The sequence below is a fragment of the Aspergillus pseudodeflectus genome (assembly GCF_044049435.1).
Source record: "Aspergillus pseudodeflectus strain CBS 756.74 chromosome Unknown BJX68scaffold_18, whole genome shotgun sequence".
Taxonomy (NCBI): domain Eukaryota; kingdom Fungi; phylum Ascomycota; class Eurotiomycetes; order Eurotiales; family Aspergillaceae; genus Aspergillus; species Aspergillus pseudodeflectus.
Genome location: NW_027263794.1, coordinates 75244 through 94430, shown reverse-complemented (window position 1 = coordinate 94430; position 19187 = coordinate 75244). Strand labels below are relative to the sequence as shown.

Below are 19187 nucleotides of genomic sequence, written 5' to 3'. Positions count from 1 at the left end.
GTTCAGCGATACAAGCAATTCGGGAGCTGTCAGACGCAGGGACTACGCGGGTGATGCCGGCCTTCGGCTCTCGATGCGTGTCAGTTGCTCTTCGGATCGAAGCGTGAGCCTATGAAACAGAGCAATGACACCATGTGCGGGGATGTTCTCGGTGATAGGCCGATGCGAGCAGGGGGCGATCGGCCCCTTATAAGCGTGAGCTCCCACCTGTTTTGCCTTTCGTCGGGCGCTAACATTGACGTTTGACACAGCTGTTACAAACCTGAGAAGAAAGAAAAATCACAAATTCTATGCATTATGGTGGCGAATACGCTATCTACATACTCGAATTCAACATGCGTAAAGACGCAACAACCCAAAGCGACAAGAACTCCCAAAGCAACAAATATTCAAACTAGATTGGCTCGTCTCGCGGCTCAATCAGAATCTCGTTCATTGCGACATGTTCAGGCTGGCGCAGAGCATAAACGATCGAGTTGGCGACGTCCTCTGGATTCAGAATCTTCGCGCCCGAAGGCTCGCCGTACTTCTTGATCGCCTCTGCGTCTGTAGACATACCAAGAAGGTCTGTCGCTGTGTTTCCTGGCTGCACAGCCGTTACACGCAAGCCTTGTCCAGCCGTCTCCAAACGCAGCGATTGTAGCGTCGCCTCCACGAAGAATTTGCTGGCAGAGTAAACACCCAGGCCAGGAAAGACCTTGCGACCAGCGTCAGACGAGATCGCCACAACGTGACCACTCCCACGCGACAGCATTCCCGGCACTGTAGATGCCAGAGAGTTCAGAAGACCCTTACAGTTCACATCAACTGTACGCTCCCACTCATCCATCTGCACATTGGCCATCATTGTGAAGTACATTACACCCGCACAGGCAACGAGAATGTCAACAGGGCCAAGTTTGTCGGTCGCTACTTTCACCAGACTCTCAACCTGTGCTCTATCCGTAACGTCAGTCTTTTGAATGACGACCTTGTCTCCGCAACCAGAGAGTTTTGCTTGGAGAGCCTCAAGGGCGTCTAGTCGGCGAGCGCCCAGCGCAACATGGCAGCCCTCTCTTGCCAAAGCAGTAGCGACAGCAGCGCCGATTCCGGAGGATGCGCCCGTGATGACAGCAACCTTCCCGCTGAGAGCACCTCTGCGGACTGGGCTTTCGGGCTTCTGGCGAGTTGGAGGCTTCCTAAGCCATCCTCGAGCAAACCAATGCCGGGTGTATGTTTCGAGCAGGAAGCGGTCTACTCTGGGTCGCTCAACCTCCCGCCGGATGGGGCGTGTGGCGGAATTGTCCAGGACAACAATACCCCGAAGGAATTCAATTGTGGGCATACCACTACGGAGGATGTCCACAGTAAAGGCTCCATCACCACCCTTCTTAGAACCTCGCTTCTCCGTCCACAGCGCAACCCAGTCGTCCCATGCAAGCGGCTCGGTAGGATATCCGAGGGTGTCGAGATCTCGGAAAACAGAGCTGGTGTCGACAGGGCTTGGGTCACCAAGGTGGAAGACGGTTTGCTCCGCCTGGGTTTGATTTGCAAGATGTACGATGGCTTTGCTAACGAAGTCGACTGGCGTCATCTCTGCGCGCCATCCCTCTACGTCGGGGTATTTGCCGATCTTGACAGATTCAACAATCAGGGCAGACAGCAAATCCCAAGCATTGGCAGCGCCTGTCTGGCTGTGACCGCTGATTGTGCCTGCACGGTGAATGCGCACAGGCAGACCTCGACGGCCAGCCTCTAAGACAAGTTGTTCGGCCACCCATTTGGTCTGGCCATATCCATCGAGCAGCTTTGTGGGAACATCATCTACGTCTAGCATGGTATCTTCAGACCAGCCCTTCTCTCCGGAAGGAGGCAGGACACCATTTGTCGAGACGTACTGCACAGTGGCATTGCCAAGACAGGCGAGGCGCAGAATTTCACGAGTTCCACCCACATTGGGAGCACGCAGAGTAGCGTATGGGTACACAAGGTTGACGGTCGCAGCGGCGTGGACAATCACGTCGACACGAGAGGCCAGCTCTTGGAAAGCCTCCGGCGAAAGGCCAAAGCGCGACCGGGACAAGTTGCCAGGGAGAATGTGAACACGCTCCATGATCGAGTCATCCCACAGGCCCAGGTCTAGGAGGTTGCGGCGAATTCTTGCCACACCACCTGGTTGGTCATCGTCTTCGGGTTCGGTGAAGCGCACCAAACAGATGATATGCGCAGACGTGCTCTCGACGAGGTCTTTGAGAAGGAAAGCGCCAAGGAAGCCGGTTACACCGGTCAGAAGAACTGTCTCTGCGTCGGCGAGTGAGCAAATCTTGGCGTTTGACGGCTTGATGTCGTCCTCGAGCGTGGCGTCGGCGCGTAGCACCGCCGGTAGGTCCGCCTGAACCGCCGCTGTGTGGCCGTCTCTAATGGCACGAACAGTATCCAAATGCCCAGTCAGAGTAGAGTTCTCTGCCAGACGTGCGATAGGTACGCGGAATCCGAATTTGCGGGACAATCTCGAGGAGAGGTCGGCAATGGAGAGCGAGTGGCCACCCAGGTCAAAGAAATTGTCTTCAGGCTTCAGTACCGCCTTTGCGACCTTCAGAGCAGCGGCCCAGATCGTCGCGATGTCATCGAGACCGATCGGATCCGTCTTCTGTCCATTTCCGTTGACGCCGTTCTCGGTTTCGGCAGCTCCTGTAGGCGGCGCGGGGAGAGCTTTGAGGTCAATTTTTCCTGACACCTCGTGAGTGGGCAACTCGTCCATTATCACCCACAATGCGGGAATCATGTAATGTGCAAGATACTGGGTCAGAGCTCGGCGCGCCCCAGGGCTGTGGCCAGATGCATTGACCTCCACCACAGGACGTTGCTCTGAGTGGTCCTTGTCAGGAACAATGTACGCCACCAATTGTCGCTCCAGGCCCTCGCCATGCGCAACTACAGCGCAGTGACGGACAGCCAAATGGTTTACAATATCATTCTCGACTTTGCCGGGGACAACAGAGTAACCGCGCAACTTGATCATTGCGCCTACGCGACCGGTGATCTCCAGGAAGCCCGAGGGCAACACGCGTGCCCGGTCTCCGGTGCGATACATGAGAGATCCGGGTGTGGGGTTGAAGGAGTCGGGAATAAAAGCCTTTGCTGTTGTCTCAGGACGGTTAATATAACCCCTTGCGAGAAGCGCACCTCCGACACAAAGTTCACCACTGGTTCCGTTCTCAACCTTCTCTCCCTCTTCATTCACGATATATGCGTGTTTCGGATCGAGGGGTGGTCCAACTGGGCAGTACTGCGACTCGTCATCCAACATTTCTCGGATGTCGCCACAAGCGATTTCGTGTGTCTCGCAGGCGCTGTAGCAGTTGAGAAGACGAGTGTTGGGAAGTGCCTTGATCGCTCGGCGCGCCAGATCGGTAGTGACCACTTCTCCGTTCAACCACAAGGTCCGCAATTCTGGCAGTCGGCTGCCGATGTGCGGGTGCCGCGAGAGAATAGTGGCGAGAAGGGTTGGGGTCATGAGGGTCTCGGTAATGTGTTTCGCGGCAAGGAGATCAACAAGCGCGGCGGGGTCATAGCTGGTATCGTCTGGAACAGCAACAACGGCAGCTCCGCGCAGTAGCGGACGCAGAATCTCCCAGATGAAGAACACGTTGCAAGCGACACGATCGCCCGGTTGAAGATCTTGCACACCAAAGCGCAGGTTGTATGATAGGACTGGAGCTCGATGGGGGTTTGCGATTCCTTTCGGCTTGCCGGTGGTTCCAGAAGAGTACGAGACGAAGGCCAGTCGGTCCAAATCATCGTCTGCCGGTAATGGGGCGGCCTCAACAGTGTGGCCGTTTGCCTCAGTGGCCGGCTCATCAAGGGTAATGACAGGTACACCGCCCTTTATCTTGCCTGTTTCCGCTCGGTGAGTGACCACAACAGCTGGACAAGCATCTTCGAGCACATCTGCCAGCAGGTCAGGAGGGTATGCCAGCTCCAAGACGAGGAAAGCACCCCCGGCGCGGAGGGCCGCCAGACAGGCGATAACATAGTGAGCACTGCGTGGAAGCAGCACACCCACCAAGCTATCCCGACTCACCCCATAATTCCGCAAGCGCTGCGACAGCACCTCAACCTCATTGTCTAGCTCCGCATAGGTGTATGTGGCCTTATCGTCCTCCAAGGCAAGGGCATCGGGTGTCGCACGGACCTGTTGGGTGAAAAGAGCCGAGAGATCTTTAGTGATGTCGATGATTGCCATGTTCAATTATCAAGGGCGAAAGCGAGATCGGAGTCGCAGTCGGTTGGAACGAAAGAAATCGAAAAACGAGCGAAGCGAGCGGGGAGTGAGCTGTTCTTATAAAGTCAACGAACGCACAACAGTGGGATGTGGGATGGGATTTATTGGCAGCCTCACAGTCAATCGCTGCAGGGAGGGAAGGCGCGAGGAAGAAGCAACGAGAGAGAAAGGTGGGAGTGCAAGGGTGAAGTCTGGAGGTGAGGCAAACGCAGTGACATTGCAGAGTTGACCGACTGATAGCTGTTATCGCTCGCTCCAGTTTCTTCGACTGGCTGTGGGGGTTCACATGTTTTTCTCTCGCACTGTGCTAACCGTTTCTTCACTAGTGCCAGCAGACTACTTTAGACTCTTCTGTCTTTACGCCAAATCAGCGATTCCAGGGACAGCATCTCCTCTCAACAAAGAGGCCGTTTCTCGTGCGAGTCCCCCAAGGTCATTTGTGAGTGATGAGATCATTGCTGTAAACATGTACCTGGATTGGTTGTTCCTCGCAGTGAGCCTGGAATTGGACCCCATAACCAGCTGGCCCACCCCCACCAGTTACCTCATCCAAGCCCGCTGAACCGCCGCTGCTGGTTTTCCGGCCACAGCTGTCAAATCCACGATTTTTTTTTTTTGATTTTTTTTTTTTGCTTCTTTAAATCCCACCAGGCGTTGAACTCATCTGACCTTTAAATCACGACAGCGGCCGGGGAAATGGCGCCATATGCAGCCCTGCAGCTCATCAAGGGCTTGATCATAGATGAGCCGGCTGTTGAGGCGCCGTATTCCAGATCGTGAGGATGGTCGATGATCTCCCCCGCACGTATCCCGACTCTTTCCGGCCTCTTAACGGCGGTTCAAGTCTCCAGATCTTATCGCCCTCGTCCCTGTCATTCTAGAACCCAAGTGGAAGGGGGCAAGGTCGGTGGGGTCCACTGCCACCAAAGACGGCAAAAAACTCGCGGGATTGGCGCCCAACAAAGCCATATCTGGCTTAGTCAATCCCACAAAGCCAGCTTCTAGGCAATTCTTGTGGATCTCCAGCCAGGTTCTTGATTCTCGCCGCCGCCTTTTTGGCGCTCGGGCGCAATCACATGACTCATGTCTGCCATTTTCCTGGTGCCCCAGGCATCAGACCTGCCATTTCGGTCCTGTGCGAATAGCTTCACTTTCCACCCCATTTGATCCCTGTCGCCACATTTCGTGTCCACGTAAGAGAGTGGGATGGCATCCCGGCTTGGTTTAGGTGAAAGCCAAGGCAACCAACCAAGAAAACACTGAGTCCGTGCAGCCCGCATTTGAGGGCCCTTGTGACTCGAAAAGGCCGCATCAAGTGTATCCCAGTCCATGTGCTGAGTACTCGTGCAGGATCATGCATCTGGATGAGATATCTCTTGGAATCGCCTTCCGTCTCGACCGACACCTATAGAAGAATTCCAGGTGAGACGAAGCTTGACAGGATTACTGCGGAGGTACAACCTCGCCTATAATATATTTCTTGCCTTCCGGTGCAGGTTGCTGACACAAATAATTAAGGCCGAAGGCTGACAGTCGTCAAAGCTGAACAATGCTCCATTCTCTTTATGTTGCTTGCTATTCTATGGTGAGTCCTGTCTCTTGGGCCTGGTTGATACCATTTACTGGGGTGTCGCTTACTAGTATATAGTGTCAGCAATTCCGGGGGGATAGTATCTACCCCACATAATGGGCTACATGGCTCCTTATCGCTTAAAGCCAATGTTGTATCATACCGCCAGCCCTCCTGGAACTTGAAGCCTTTAAATGCGGATGCTACAAAGTCCGAAGTCACTTCCGGAGCAGAAAACAACGCCACAAGCCTAGACCGAACCCTGAAGCAAACCCCAGGATTTCAGCAGGGCTCTACCTATGCCCTCTGGAACAGAAACTTCTGCATCCAATGTGTGCCGCCTGCTCATAACTGGCGAAAATGCATAGGAGGGCCAATGCATTTCCCTCTCCACATCTAGTTGAGATGCTCGGCCTTCGAACTCTGCGCAGCCCTGAATCTCGAGGCCTACGGAGTAGAGCCGAGTTGAAAGGATGCTGGCTAGTCTGTCTGGGGTTAGTGTCGGTGCCCTTCAGCTGAGGATGCAAGGTCCAGAATATTACTTTGAACGGCTGATTGGTCGACACGTATTTAAGGTCCGCTAGTGCACTGGCCTGGCTTCAGCTCGTATAAATGAACAAACTCCTCCCTGCCACTTAATGTTTCTGCGACGCTGAGCAACTCTCCACCCTGATGGTCTGAGAACGATTGCAACATGACTGTACTAGGGATCATCACCTTCTCTGCCATCCAGACCGCAGTGACAAGTCTGGTCATTTACTACACCTCCAAGAGATCCCTCTTACGCCCCGCCGTCATTCCCATAATAGCACTTACCACATACAAAGCATGGTCCGCCCTCGATTTATTCGGCCACACTCAGCCGCTCAACCCCCTCATGGCGGCGATCGTCTTCGGATTTGGCCTTCACCACTTTAACCTGCTCTCTACGGGCGCGATAGACGTTGACGATTTGAACGAGGATATTCGCAAGTCATTCCCTGCCAGTAAAAGTGGCCAAGACGAGTTAGAGATAGCAGCGCGCACGACCTTCCGTCGCACGATATACATAGCGACGTCTATCCGCGGAATCGGAACAAGCTACGAAGTCAAGAACATCACCCATGGAAAGGAAAAATTTGAATCCCGCCTCAACTTTCTCATCCGCAACATAGGCATAATCGCAGCGAAATACCTCGTCCTCGACATCATGCTCTACAAACCCCTAACCCAGGAAGACTCAAACCGTTATTTTTACGAAGGGAGCGAGTACCTTTTGTTTCGACCAGAAGGTCTCCCGCCTGCAACGATACAAGATGCCGCCAAGAACCTTGCTATTGCACTTTTCGCCTGCGGACCTACGGGGCCGTGGTATATTGAGCTGCAGTATCGTGCTGTCTCGGTTGTTTCGGTTGCACTGGGGCTATCTACGCCAGCCCAGTGGCCGGAGCTGTTTGGGTCTATTACGAAGACGTATACGCTAAGGGGGTTTTGGGGGTGAGAACAACTTCTTATAGATGTCCTCTCTCGCACATTTCTTTCTGATACTAACATAATTAAGGAAATACTGGCACCAACTATTCCGCTGGCCCATGACATCCATCTCCAGCTGGACCACCCGTAGACTCCTGCGCCTCCGCCGCCCCAGCGTTCTCGAGCGCTACATAAATCTCATGATTGTCTTCGTGATCTCGGCGCTTCTACACGTCTCAATGGACGGCCGCGCGGGCTTCTGGCCTCCGAAATCCGGCGCATTCCGCTGCTTCCCTATACAGGCTCTGGGCATTATGCTTGAGGACGGGGTGCAGGAGGTTTATCGGCGGCTGCGCGGGTCGAAAGGGCCAACGGCGCGGGATAAGCTCTGGCTCAGAGTGATTGGATACGTCTGGGTCTGGGGGTTTATGGCCTGTGTTCTTCCATTGTATACCTTTCCGCTGCTGCGGTATCAGAATGCGGCGAAGAACGGGGTGCCGGTTTCTGTGGTGCGGTTGGTGGAGAGTTGGGTTTGGCTTGAATAATTTGGGAATTTTTGAGTGAATTTCAAAAGCTATAAGAGTACCGCGTGCTGTGCCACTAACCAGTATGAAAGAGTATGCTTCAATATATGACCGTAGTATTTGATAGGTTTTGTATAGAATATCTGTCTGCGGCAAATCATGCAAACAACAAACAGGCTCAGCGTGGTTTGTTGCTGCGTATGTCTATTATTAGTCGGGCTAGACTTGGCCCTATTGCCTTCAATGAGCATTCAACTCATTCGTCTCATTGAGTTTGCGATGATTCTCCTCTACTCTCTTCAGCCGTTGCATAAAGTCGTCTAGATAGGCGACATGGGCGTCTAGGAAGGCCCCATTCACCTCTTTTGTTTCCCCCTCATGGCCTTCAGGCGAGGGGAGGTTGAGAGTTGATCAGCTCGGGGGTATATCTCCCGAGTCTGAAAACACCATGCGCTCGATTGGGATTTTCCCGGATCCCGGAGTCCCCTCTGGTTCGCTGCCGTTGCCAGACGGTGCGGGCGGCTTAGCCAAACTCGCCATCGTACTGGGCAGGCTTAACCGGTCGAAATACTTACTGGGCAGCCTTAACTGGTCGAAATAGTTGCCTGGAATCTTAAAGATTGAGCTCTCTTGTCTGGTTGCGGGGGCTCCCTCGGGTTGGTATTAGAGAGACGCGGCGTGTGAAAGCTCGCAATAGCTCTGGAGATACTGTCCTCATCGAGGTAGTCCGCCACCCTGAGTCTTCCAAACTCCTCTATGTCGCGTGAGATGAGGGAGGCGGTACCTTTTGCGACATCCTCTGAGATCTCAGGTGGCGTAGCAAGGCTCCCAGTAGTTCTCTCAACATTATACAGCTCTTTCGCCGCGCTTGATCTCTTAAACTCCGCTATGTCGCGTGCGATGCCGGGGGAAGATTTCTGTGGAGTGTCCACTGTGGACGCGGGCTGGGAGAATTTCGCAATCGCCTCGAGCCCACGAGTGTAGTCCACGCCCCCGGCACGACCCTTCAGGTTGATCTCCTTGACGGCTCTCATTGCTGGCTTCTCTCTGTCGCTGTCGCATTGATCTGCACGCTCTTCCCACCAGACACTGGCAAAGCCTCCTTGTCCGATTCTGCCTCGCCGGATCCAGCGCTCCGACCTGGCGACCTGCCGCCGCTCGTGCAGAGATCGCTCATGGTAGACATGGACCGTTTCGGCGGTGCCATTTCCGGGGAAAGTCGTCGCTAGCAACGAGTCTCGAACCAAGTCCGAAAGTGGGCTCATGGAGAGAGGTGGCCTTGATCGAGGCAGGCTGCGTGGAAGGGGAGGGGGAGAGAGAAGAATGAAGAGGCTGGAAGAGCAGCTGAAGCACGAGGGGCAACACCAAGTGACTTCCTGCACCTGTGCCCGCCAATCGCTGCAAAACACCGGATGCGCAAACTGGCAAGCGAACCGGCGGTCGTTAATTCGCTGCTCAGCTGCGGCCAAGAGAGCATCCCCTGCACCTGGATCGCCTCAGCCTCGCCTTTGCTGACCATAAATACGGGCACTTTCCTCTTCTCCCTCGCTCATCAGATACCGCTCACAAATAATGGTGGAACCTCTGTCAATTGTTGCGACCGTTGATTTGTGCATCAAGTAAGTCGAACGGCCCTAGAGAGAACGAAGGCTAATGATCTGGAACAGATGGGGTGCAATACTGGTGGAAAAGTGCTCTGCCTTTGCCCACGCCGAGGCCGAGGTCACTGACTCACTACTTCGCATCAGGAACTGTTGGATACGAACGAAATCGCAGCTGCAGCTCGTCCAAAGGCTTGCCGATACCCTCGATGACGATCACCGGAAAATCCATTACGAGACACTTGAGATGCTCGTGGGGAAACTCCGGACCACCGTCCACCTAATCGAATCCATCTCCAGCGACGAGGGCGTGCGGCGTATCAAGTATGCGAGGCTTCAGACCAAGATTAAGAAGACAATCGACGACCTCGAGAATTGGCAAAGACTGTTCGATCCATCCTGGTACTTGCTTATGGTAGCAGCGGCCCCTCAGATTGACGATTATCTGAAAGACTTTGAGCAAACCGCTACGCCTGCTACTCGAGTACCTATCTCCTCTGCTCGTCGCCTGCGAAGCGTCCGTCACCCTAACACAGTCAAACAGCCTCCTATATTCTACAAGGAGAGTGACACGGCGTCTCTCATAATCCACGACATTCCAATGTCCCCAGTGAGACTCGGACTCCGGGGGGATCCATCCAAAACTCTCATTTTGGACTCACGAATTTACCCGTCCGACATGATAGGCCGCAGTCAAATTGAGAAAGATGTGCGTGATCTGGCAAGGAAGCTGGTTCAAGCAGACCCATTTGAGTTCGGGCTGCTCCAGTGCAAAGGGGTTGTTAAACACAGCGACGATGGTTCTTCGATACCGCCTTCTTTTACCTTCATCTTCAGATTACCGCCAGGGTGCAGCCAGCCACGCAGCCTTCGTCACTGCCTAGTCAATGTCCAGAGACCTGATTCACTTTCCGATCGCTTTAGACTGGCCAGTGAGTTAGCAAAGTCGGTTCTCTACGTCCATACCTTTGGCTTTGTCCACAAGAACATCCGTCCGGATACCGTCCTCGTCTTGAAGCGCCGCGATACTGCACTGGGCTCTGTTTTTCTCGTCGGTTTCGACACGTTCCGATCAGAGTATGGGCATACCGCGCTCATGGGCAGCACAAAGTGGCAGCGATCTCTATATCAACATCCCAGCCGCATCGGCGATCATGTAACCCAGAACTATCTGGTACAGCACGATATATACAGCCTGGGTGTCTGTCTGCTGGAGCTTGGGCTATGGGATTCATTTGTCGTATACAATGAAAACGTTTCAGACGCTACAAGTCCACTGATTGGAAGGCCTGACCCGCCTGAGTTCAAGGATCGTCTTCTCGCTCTCACCAGAGGAGAATTAAAGAGCCGGATGGGAGATTTGTACTCCCAGGTTGTCGAAACATGCCTGACCAGTTTGGATCCGGGAAACGCTGATTTTGGAGATAAGAGCGAATTTCAGGATGCGGATGGGATCCAAGTGGGTGTTCGGTATATTGAAAAGATCACGATGCGTCTAAACAGTATTTCAGTTTGATCAATAGCCGAAGATTTCGGGTTGAATCTAGGCACTGTATTGAATTTAGGATAAAAGCTATGAGGCTCTATCCCCAATCTAGAACCGTCGCCTGATCACATCTGCCGCCTTCTCAGCCACAGCGTACACGGTGCTCTGAATATGTGAACTCGGCACAACAGGGCAGATGGACGCATCCACAACCCGGACCCGTCCATACGGCCCATACAGCCTCAGCCTATTATCAACACATCCACCATCCTCCAGCTTAAGCATTGCACACGTTCCACTTGGATGCGAGAAGCTCGGAAACGCTGACGCACGAATGACACCCGCAAGTTGGATATCCGACAAGCCAGTCTCAGGAGTTTGCACAAAAGCACCGATTTCCTTGAATGCATCCGTCTGCGGGAGGATATCAGTGCTGAAGCAGACAGATTGAACCATGATCTGCAGGTCGAGCGGGTTGCTAAAGGTGCGATACTCAACGAGTGGCATCTTGTACGGGTCTGTGGATGCAGCCTGGACGGAGCCACGGCTGAGCGGTTTCTGGAGACTGGCAACGCCGCCGAAGAGGTTTTCTGTCAAGGCCACTGTGCCTTGGACCATAGATCGGAGCGTGGCCATCTTGACCTTCTCAAAGCCGTTGATGATCGTGCTGTCGATTCCGGGACGCAGGTATTTCGCGGCAGGCTGCTGTGCCGCTTCAACAAAGATCTCATACGAGACATTGAGGTGATCTGTCGTGAGAAACGCGAAGGTGTTGTCCGTTGAGACTGTCCACGGGCCTGTCCGAGTTACTTCATACAAGACCCCCATCTCGGCATCGTAAGTCCTATTCTGGTCCAGGTAGGCTGGGTTCTGCGTCGGATCGGTCAGGTTCGTAACAACAACCGCGAGATACTGCGCCGGGTGGTCTTGATAGTTCTCTCCGACACCAAGGAGGTTGATTATCTGGTTGGTACCGAGACGATCAAGGATAGACGAAGAGCTGATCCCGGAAAGCTGCAAGATCTTCGGTGTATGCAGCGCACCCACTGCCATGATGATTTCCCTACGCGCTTGGACTCGTCTTGTCGTCGCGTATGGAGCTATTCCATTCTGATCTGGATTGTTCCCTGTAAGGTACTCACACCAGAGAGATCTTTAGTCAACTTTGTGACGAGAATTCGGTGAGAACGTGGTAGTTTGGTCGGTTGCTGGACAGCTCGTGATATGTTGTCCGCGCACACGAGCGCTCCCGGAGCGCGGGATCAAGCGAGTTGGGATTCCAGAAACCGCCTATTGCATCTGCCGTGCCATCAACCTGGATAGGAATGCGAAGTTGACGCAGGGCTGCAATGAATGCTTCTGTTGCTGTCAACCCTGAACAAGGGAGGGTCACTGTGCGCTACTTACTGCCTGTGGTAGAAATGAACGGAGGATACGACGACTGAACGGGCCCGGACGTCCCATGAACATCCATATCAAACGTGATACCGTATTCAATCTGCTGCTCTAGCGTAGGAGGCATAAAAGTCTCGCTCTTCTTAAAGTATGGAAGAAGCCCTGCCCAGCTCCAGGAATTGTCGCCGATCAGCTCGCCCCAGATATCATAGTCGCCTGGAGAGCCCCGGTCAAAAGCCATGCCATTGATGGCGCTTCCGCCGCCGAGGAGTCGCGCAGCTGCATTCCAGCGGTGCGATTGTTGAGTCCGGGGATGGGGAGCGAGGTAATGGGCCAGCTGTTGTCGCCACCCGCGAGCGACGCATATCGCGGGTATTGGATTTCCTGAGAGTAGTTGTCGCTTTACATTGTGAGCGCTCTGTTCAGTTGGCGGAATACCCTCTTGGAAGCTCTCCCTTTAATCCTCAATTTGATAGCAATATTTAGGACGGACATTGCTTGTGAACTGCACTGGCCCCAGTGAAACCTGGCTAAGGGCCCCGTTGGATGTCATCATAAGCGCCCCAAGCCTGGAGCCATGATAGCCAGAATACGATGAACCCGCACGCTATGCAATCAGAGAGGCTCTCACAATGTTTGAGCAGTGTCCATCGTGTCTGGTCAGGTAGCACGCGGGCGAGAAGCATGTATCCTCCATAAGCGAAACCAGAAGGGAGTTCAAACTTCGGCATTTAAGAGCAATCACACGCTCAGAATAGGCACTGACAGAATTCGACCCTCCGTCACTGCCTGGAGATTGCCCGACGCGAAAATATCCTCCAGCAACGCAGTGTTTTGTTCCCGTATCTCGGTTGATGCCCATGTTGGCATCCCGCACGAAGTCTGCCCCGAGAATCAGCTGTTCGTCCAGGAGCTCTAGACGCTCAGCTCGGATTCAGTCGAGGCCCAGTGGCCGTCAGAAGGCATTGCTTATGGTATGAGCAAAATCCACAGTCATCGGTTTCCTATAGTCTATCGCAGCTGAGGACGGTTCAGCGTTCGGAGGCTCTCGCTCTGGCGGGGGTCGGGTATTCGTGCCACTGGTTCCACACAAGCTGTTTGTCAGTGGGTCTCAATTGATGTGGAGAGATTTCATGGTCCATACTTAGTCCAAATTTCTCAAGTTGTCATTTCTCATTGCCTCTGCCCACCGCGAGCGAAACTTGCGTCGTTACATGTGTCGAGATTGCATAACACCGGTGCGGGGCTTGTTCTGCAGGGAAAGCGGGGTAGTTCGCTGCTGCCAAATGAGACCAATAACCATCTCACATGCACATGATATTCTCGGAAACACAAATGTTCCCCTCTACCTACGTACGCCCCAGGCCTACACCTAGATTGTTCAGATTCAGAATGCACGCCATTCCAGGAGGTCTCGACGAATTCGGCCTCGAATATGTCTCCTAATGCCATCTTCCTCTGATCGGCCGCTACGCGACAGCCTCCTTATCGCATCATATATGCGACAGACGCGCCGGATGCCCGCAGGTGAGAACAGTGTATACTCGTCACCACACACCAGTTGTTACGATACGAAGACATTGCCATTGGCGGGAGGCTCAAAGCACAGGCTTTCAACACTCTGCAATAAGAGAATTGCCACGCGGTAGATGTCATGCTGTCATCTCGGTACTTTCAGCCTCTCAAACCCGTCAGAAGAGCGGACTTCTTGCACCTCTGACCTTGTAGAGCATTCGATTCCAGCATAGACAAGGTATGTGCCATTTTTGATCTTGTTCAACCACTAGAAAGTCTGTCGAGCAACATAGGTCATATTGCAACTGCTCGGACTTGCCTGAGGGTCAGAGGCAGCTGTGAAGGATAGGAGTTTATGCACCGAGATTGGGTCAACGTAAGTCACTGGCGCGAACAGATGTTTCCATCGCGCTGACCAACTACAAGCCCGATGACGCGGGTGGGGAAGTCGCGATTCCAAGTTTCACATGTGAAGACCATGAATCGCCTCTTCTGAGTCGATACTTCGCCCCCTCCAACAAGCCCCTCGAATAACGACAAAGAAATCCAAACCACCTCGGTCCGACACGAGCCGCTGGCATTTAAAGAGATTCAATATAAGACGAACACAGGAACCTTCCATAGTCTAGGACCCAGCAAGCACACAGCCAAAGCTATCAATATGTCTGAAAAACATCCGATACAAACCTCACCCCCACCGCCAACAGCCCTACGCTCTGTCGTCGAAAACGACATCTACCTCCTCGGCGGCCAAGTGGCTATCTTGTGCCAGTTCGCGCACCCCGCCCTTGCCAAAGGAAGCTACAACCACTCCTCGTTTGCAAGTCGAATCCCGCAGCGCCTCCGCAACACGGCGCGCTTTCTGAATGTCGCCGTCTGCGGCACGGAGGAAGAGAAAAGGGCCATTTTCAGCGTCATCCACAAATATCACGCACGTGTAAGCGGAGATGACTATAGCGCCGATGACCCCGAGCTACACAAATGGACGGCTGCCACGTTATTCGTCTCAATTGTCCTCGTGAAAGAGACATTCTTCGGCCGAATGGAGAAAGCCGAGATGGAGAACTTGCTACGCGAGAGTGCGATCTTCGGAACGAGCCTTCGAATGTCGGCAGACATGTGGCCACAAAGTCTTGAGGAGTTCTGGAGCTATTGGGACTATAACATCGCCACGCTAGAAGTAACGGACATGGCGCGCAGCCTTGCAAAAGATCTGCTGTATCCGAGGAACCTGCCCATGAGCATGGCGTGGTCGCTACCGCTTGCGCGCGTTTTGACAGTGAACTGGTTGCCGGAGCGTTTAAGGCGCGAGTATAACCTGTACCCGACGCTGACGAGTCAAGCGGCGTATCTGGGGATTGTAGCCTGGACGAGGACGGTATATCCGTTCTTACCCGAGGGGATCAGGGGGAGGAGGCATGCGATGTACATGGAGGATTTGAAGAAGGCTGTCCAGAAGATAAAAGACACGGGGCATTGGGCCGGAGTTTGACCGGTTTTACTTCTCATTAATCGTTCAGGGGCAGATTTGGGAGGATGCTCAAGTTGGAGCTTGTATTTGTAATGATATATGGCGTTATAGTGCATTGACATACACATCTGGCTTCGCCCCTTTGGGCTCTTCCTCAGGTTCGGGTACCAGGAGGCGTCGGTGTTCGAGAACTTCAGAGTCGATTTTGATCGAGTCGGTCGTGATTAGGACCTTTTGAGTCCCGACTCGCTTGACCCATTTCTCCTCTGTCTCGGCTTCTGCTCCCCGTGGCGCTTCCGCGGGCTGGATGAATGGCGACAGGATGCGTCCAACAGACGTCGACTCGAGGAACATCCTCATTCTCTTCAACCCAGTCCGTCTCATAATCAAAAGAACGATCAACATCCCCAGCAGCAAGGTCGTGATACCCAGCGTCACAAACGCCGGGACGGCGAATGGAATTCTGTAGCGAATATGGCTTCCATACACTATAATGGGCACACTCGCACTCTCCAAAACCGAGCCCCCCTCGACATCCCTCTTCGCAATCGCCGACGACGACGGAATCCCCATATCAGCCGCAACAGCACTCAACCCCCACCCCTTTGTCCCAACAACCGCATTCGTCGCCACATCCGTCCAGATGAGATTGATAATCGATGCAGTCCCCTCCGCGCTCTTAGACAGCTTCTGCCACTTCGCATACAATGCGTGACTATCCGCTCCCGAGTAATCGGCCTCGGACTCGTACCAGCGCAGACCAACCGTGTACGCCATCTGCAGCGCCTGATTATAGAACTCGACACCTGGCAGGTTCTGCGATGTCGTCCGGCGAACGGAGCCTAGACCCCGGAGGACCCCGTAGAATTGGTCCATGTACCCCGGGAGATACAGGTGCTTTGCAGAGTGGGTGGAGATGTTGTATTTCGTGATTGTGCTCTCGAGATCCGTCGCGTTGGGGCCGACGATTCCCCACATTGGCGGTGCGTCGTTGATTGTATTCCTGGTGATGTCTTCGACGCCCCAGATGGGGATTGCAGCGTCGCTGGGATATTCCTTCGGTTTCAGTGAGTGAACTGTAAGCGCGTCGAAGCCCGTTCCGTTGTACTCCAGGGAGACGGTCTTGACGACGGCCTTGATGGCCGTTGCGCAGGAGTATAGGGGAAGTTTCCAGGGCGTTTGTGGGTCGAGGATGAGGTTGTTGCCGCCGTCAGTGCGGGTTGCTGCGCCCATGACGAGGCCGCAGGTGATGAGCGAGCTGTTGATGTTTGCGGGGCTGCCAGAGGTTGTGCCGGCGCAGGTTGTTGCTGTCCATGGTTCTGTTAGACATGCTCAAGAGGACGTATTCGCCAAGAGAAGGAAGTATTAGACCTACAGGCAGCTGCAAAGTGCTCAGCGGTGACGTTATGAGGATTGTACGTGCGGTTACTGGACCGCGTCAGGTCGAGATACGCGCCGTAGTCGACATTCGTCTGGATACTCGAGAAGCCAAGGCTGAAGTTCCTGCTTGCTTCGTCAAACATGTCAAAGCCCTGTCCTTCGCTCGAATCAATGCGCGTGCTATCAGAGTCGGGATCAGTCAGGTTGAAGAAGAGCATCGTGTAGTAGTTGTTGACCCAGGCAGCTTTGTACGCCCGGTCTCGAAGATCAAAGTCTGCCTGCCCATTTATCCTGCGGGCCATGTCGGGCGTTGTCCGCGGGAGATTCGAGAATCCGCCGTCGTCAACAAGAGTCATGTTCCTGAATATCTTCTCGTCGTTGTTCCACGGCGGCGTTATAACGTGGATACTCAGGTTCAGGGGCACGCATTGCGTCTCCGGCTCGATAAAGAGGATATCCTCGTCCCAGCTCGCGCCGTACTTGAGACTCGCCTCACTCGGCGCCGTATGATTCCGGAACCCAATGCCCCCTTCATGCAAATCCGTAATCAACCCTTCAACCAATCTAACATCATCCTCGAGCAGAAGCAACGACATGGTCCGATAGTCCGGCTTCGTAAACCAGCTCAGCACGCTCTTTGGATCCGTCGAATTCCTATACATCCGATACTGCATGTCGAAGATACTCGACACGGTCGGACTAAACGCCGTCGCGCCCTCGTTGAAGACATTCAAAAGATCCGAGGGAATCCGCGTCTCGTATGTCGAGTTGCACACTTGCATCAGGCCGCGCGTCTCGCAGACTTCCTCCTCCACCGTACCGGGACATGCCCCGCCGCAGAATCGTGTGAATGGTCCGGTACTACGCGCGGGGGTCCCGAAGCCAAAGGCGGAGGTGTCGCCGACATACTGGAATGAGTGGTTGATGGGTGAGCTTGCTGGTTCGATCGAGGTGTAGAGTCCCAGTGGCGAGCAGATGGCGGCGACAGAGATGATGAAGAGCGTAATCGTTTGGCCCCACGAGGTCAGGAAGACGCGCCAGGGGACGTTGGCGGTTTCGGCGGTGCTCGAGCTGAGGATTGTGGGCCAGAGGGACGAGTGCAGGAAGCGGCCGAGGACGGTCCTTTCAAAGTCAGCAGTATCCCGATTATTCTTCCTGCTGGACGTACCATGTGATGATGGAATTCTCCTGCGACAGAAACGCAATCAGAACCCAGGGGATCGCAAGCGGGATGAGGATCTGGAGCACAAAGACACCGGCAGCGATGAGGCCAGAGACCTCTGCCACGGTCAACTCCATGACGACCAGCAAGAAAATAGTTGCAGATCAAGCCTGGACTCAAAGAGTCGAGGGGCAGGCGGCTTCTTGAATCATTTGGATGTGCATCCACAAGAGCCTCTTCTCGTGGCTTATTGGCCCTTCTGTCCGTGAATACGAGGTCAATTTGCGCCAGGCAGCGCTAAGCACGCTGGCCACTCTTGTTTGGCTGCCAAGTAAGACGCGAAATTAGTCTTTGAATGCAAGACGGTCATTGGTGGCTATTTCGCCTGGGTGGCTCGTATTCAGCCTCATGTTGCTCAGCGCTGTGCCATTTCTGGACTCATTTCTCGTTATGAATGAAAGACATGATCTTTGGCCTGCAACAATACGTTGATAGCCAGAAAGACAATCATAGACTTCTCCAGGCTATGCTTATGCTTATGCTTACTCTTCACTGCCTACAATGTCTACAATAATCCGACGGATTCCACATGAATCGATATCATTTCCAAACTATAAAGCAGACTCTCTATTGCATCTGATGTTCAAAACACAAAACAGGGACGGAAAAACAAAAGCCAAAGGAAGGAAGGACACTTACCTCTCCAAGATCTCTCCTAATTACCCTTCTTCTCTCCCGTCCCATCCTGAGACCCCCTTCTAGAGGTCTCGGATCCCCTCCTAGAACTCTCATTCGACGACCTGGTGAGATACTCGACCTCGACCCTCTCCCTACACTCCTCCGCCGTCCCCGCAGGAACAACCCTCAATCTCTCCAACTCCTTGATAATCCCCATGACAAACTTCTGCGACATCCTCGGCGTAGCCAACCTGACAACCTCATCAACTGTCTTCCGATCCGCCGCCGAGATCCGCGCAACGGGGACCGTGTACGCGATCGGCCACACCTCAAAGACCTTGTCGACGACCGCGACGGATGTGAACGGGGCTGCTGCAGGTGGGTTAGCGGTGCCGCTGGGAGTGATGTAGTAGTATGTGCTGGGTTTCTGGATGGCTGCAACTATCCCAGTTCTCGGTTCTGAGCGGGTTGGCCAGAGGGGAGTTAGGGTTAGTACCCAGTCTTGGGGCGCGGAGGGGTACATGATGGAGATGCCGATTTCGAGGTCGACGTTGTCGCCGGGGCGGTCTTGGGATGCGAGTGCGGCGACCATTGTTGTTGTGTTGGTGTTGTGGTGGTGTTGTGAAGCTGTGATGTCGGAAAGTAGGGTTGAGATTGTCGAGGTGTTGATGGTCAGTATAGGAGGCGGA

At 53.8% G+C, this 19187-nt stretch overlaps 8 protein-coding genes across 8 annotated transcripts; 3 read left to right on the top strand and 5 right to left on the bottom strand.

Moving 5' to 3' along the window:
* Nucleotides 1–240: 240 nt before the first annotated feature.
* On the bottom strand, nucleotides 241–4822 carry BJX68DRAFT_236036 (non-ribosomal peptide synthetase). The gene has a single exon (XM_071039950.1). It carries the CDS (start codon nucleotides 4223–4225, stop codon nucleotides 395–397), a length of 3831 nt encoding a protein of 1276 aa, XP_070899682.1. The 5' UTR covers nucleotides 4226–4822; the 3' UTR covers nucleotides 241–394.
* A 1645-nt stretch (nucleotides 4823–6467) lies between these two features.
* BJX68DRAFT_69653 (wax synthase family protein) lies at nucleotides 6468–7922 on the top strand. The gene is made up of 2 exons (XM_071049628.1): nucleotides 6468–7310; nucleotides 7375–7922. Exons 1-2 carry the CDS (start codon nucleotides 6529–6531, stop codon nucleotides 7829–7831), a joined length of 1239 nt encoding a protein of 412 aa, XP_070899681.1. The 5' UTR covers nucleotides 6468–6528; the 3' UTR covers nucleotides 7832–7922.
* A 472-nt stretch (nucleotides 7923–8394) lies between these two features.
* BJX68DRAFT_266146 (uncharacterized protein) lies at nucleotides 8395–9075 on the bottom strand (the record flags this gene model as incomplete). The annotated part of the gene is made up of 1 exon (XM_071045410.1): nucleotides 8395–9075. One exon carries the CDS (start codon nucleotides 9073–9075, stop codon nucleotides 8395–8397), a length of 681 nt encoding a protein of 226 aa, XP_070899680.1.
* Nucleotides 9076–9382: 307 nt separating this feature from the next.
* BJX68DRAFT_275273 (uncharacterized protein) lies at nucleotides 9383–10927 on the top strand (the record flags this gene model as incomplete). Its single annotated transcript, XM_071047811.1, has 2 exons — nucleotides 9383–9429; nucleotides 9478–10927. 2 exons carry the CDS (start codon nucleotides 9383–9385, stop codon nucleotides 10925–10927), a joined length of 1497 nt encoding a protein of 498 aa, XP_070899679.1.
* Nucleotides 10928–11005: 78 nt separating this feature from the next.
* BJX68DRAFT_254844 (uncharacterized protein) lies at nucleotides 11006–12943 on the bottom strand (the record flags this gene model as incomplete). Its single annotated transcript, XM_071042941.1, has 6 exons — nucleotides 11006–11911; nucleotides 11945–12034; nucleotides 12087–12256; nucleotides 12305–12571; nucleotides 12643–12692; nucleotides 12924–12943. The coding sequence occupies 6 exons, from the start codon at nucleotides 12941–12943 to the stop codon at nucleotides 11006–11008; spliced, it is 1503 nt and encodes a 500-aa protein (XP_070899678.1).
* A 1292-nt stretch (nucleotides 12944–14235) lies between these two features.
* On the top strand, nucleotides 14236–15341 carry BJX68DRAFT_69624 (oxygenase MpaB family protein). The gene has a single exon (XM_071049626.1). It carries the CDS (start codon nucleotides 14469–14471, stop codon nucleotides 15297–15299), a length of 831 nt encoding a protein of 276 aa, XP_070899677.1. The 5' UTR covers nucleotides 14236–14468; the 3' UTR covers nucleotides 15300–15341.
* BJX68DRAFT_69631 (uncharacterized protein) lies at nucleotides 15342–17983 on the bottom strand. The gene is made up of 3 exons (XM_071049627.1): nucleotides 17827–17983; nucleotides 16654–17780; nucleotides 15342–16585 (listed from the first exon to the last, which is right to left on the bottom strand). The coding sequence occupies exons 1-3, from the start codon at nucleotides 17955–17957 to the stop codon at nucleotides 15384–15386; spliced, it is 2460 nt and encodes an 819-aa protein (XP_070899676.1). The 5' UTR covers nucleotides 17958–17983; the 3' UTR covers nucleotides 15342–15383.
* Nucleotides 17984–18535: 552 nt separating this feature from the next.
* BJX68DRAFT_266140 (uncharacterized protein) lies at nucleotides 18536–19090 on the bottom strand (the record flags this gene model as incomplete). The annotated part of the gene is made up of 1 exon (XM_071045409.1): nucleotides 18536–19090. The coding sequence occupies one exon, from the start codon at nucleotides 19088–19090 to the stop codon at nucleotides 18536–18538; it is 555 nt and encodes a 184-aa protein (XP_070899675.1).
* Between the last annotated feature and the right edge of the window lie 97 nt (nucleotides 19091–19187).

Excerpts from the sequence above, each read along its gene's own strand:
- BJX68DRAFT_69624 (XM_071049626.1), top strand. The coding sequence starts at position 14,469 with ATGTCTGAAAAACATCCGATACAAACCTCACCCCCACCGCCAACAGCC.
- BJX68DRAFT_69631 (XM_071049627.1), bottom strand. The coding sequence starts at position 17,957 with ATGGAGTTGACCGTGGCAGAGGTCTCTGGCCTCATCGCTGCCGGTGTC. Across the intron at positions 17,781-17,826 it reads GAGAATTCCATCATCACATG|GACCGTCCTCGGCCGCTTCC; the intron begins GTACGTCCAGCA and ends TGACTTTGAAAG. Across the intron at positions 16,586-16,653 it reads TGAGCACTTTGCAGCTGCCT|CAACAACCTGCGCCGGCACA; the intron begins GTAGGTCTAATA and ends AACCATGGACAG.
- BJX68DRAFT_236036 (XM_071039950.1), bottom strand. The coding sequence starts at position 4,225 with ATGGCAATCATCGACATCACTAAAGATCTCTCGGCTCTTTTCACCCAA.
- BJX68DRAFT_69653 (XM_071049628.1), top strand. The coding sequence starts at position 6,529 with ATGACTGTACTAGGGATCATCACCTTCTCTGCCATCCAGACCGCAGTG. Across the intron at positions 7,311-7,374 it reads ACGCTAAGGGGGTTTTGGGG|GAAATACTGGCACCAACTAT; the intron begins GTGAGAACAACT and ends AACATAATTAAG.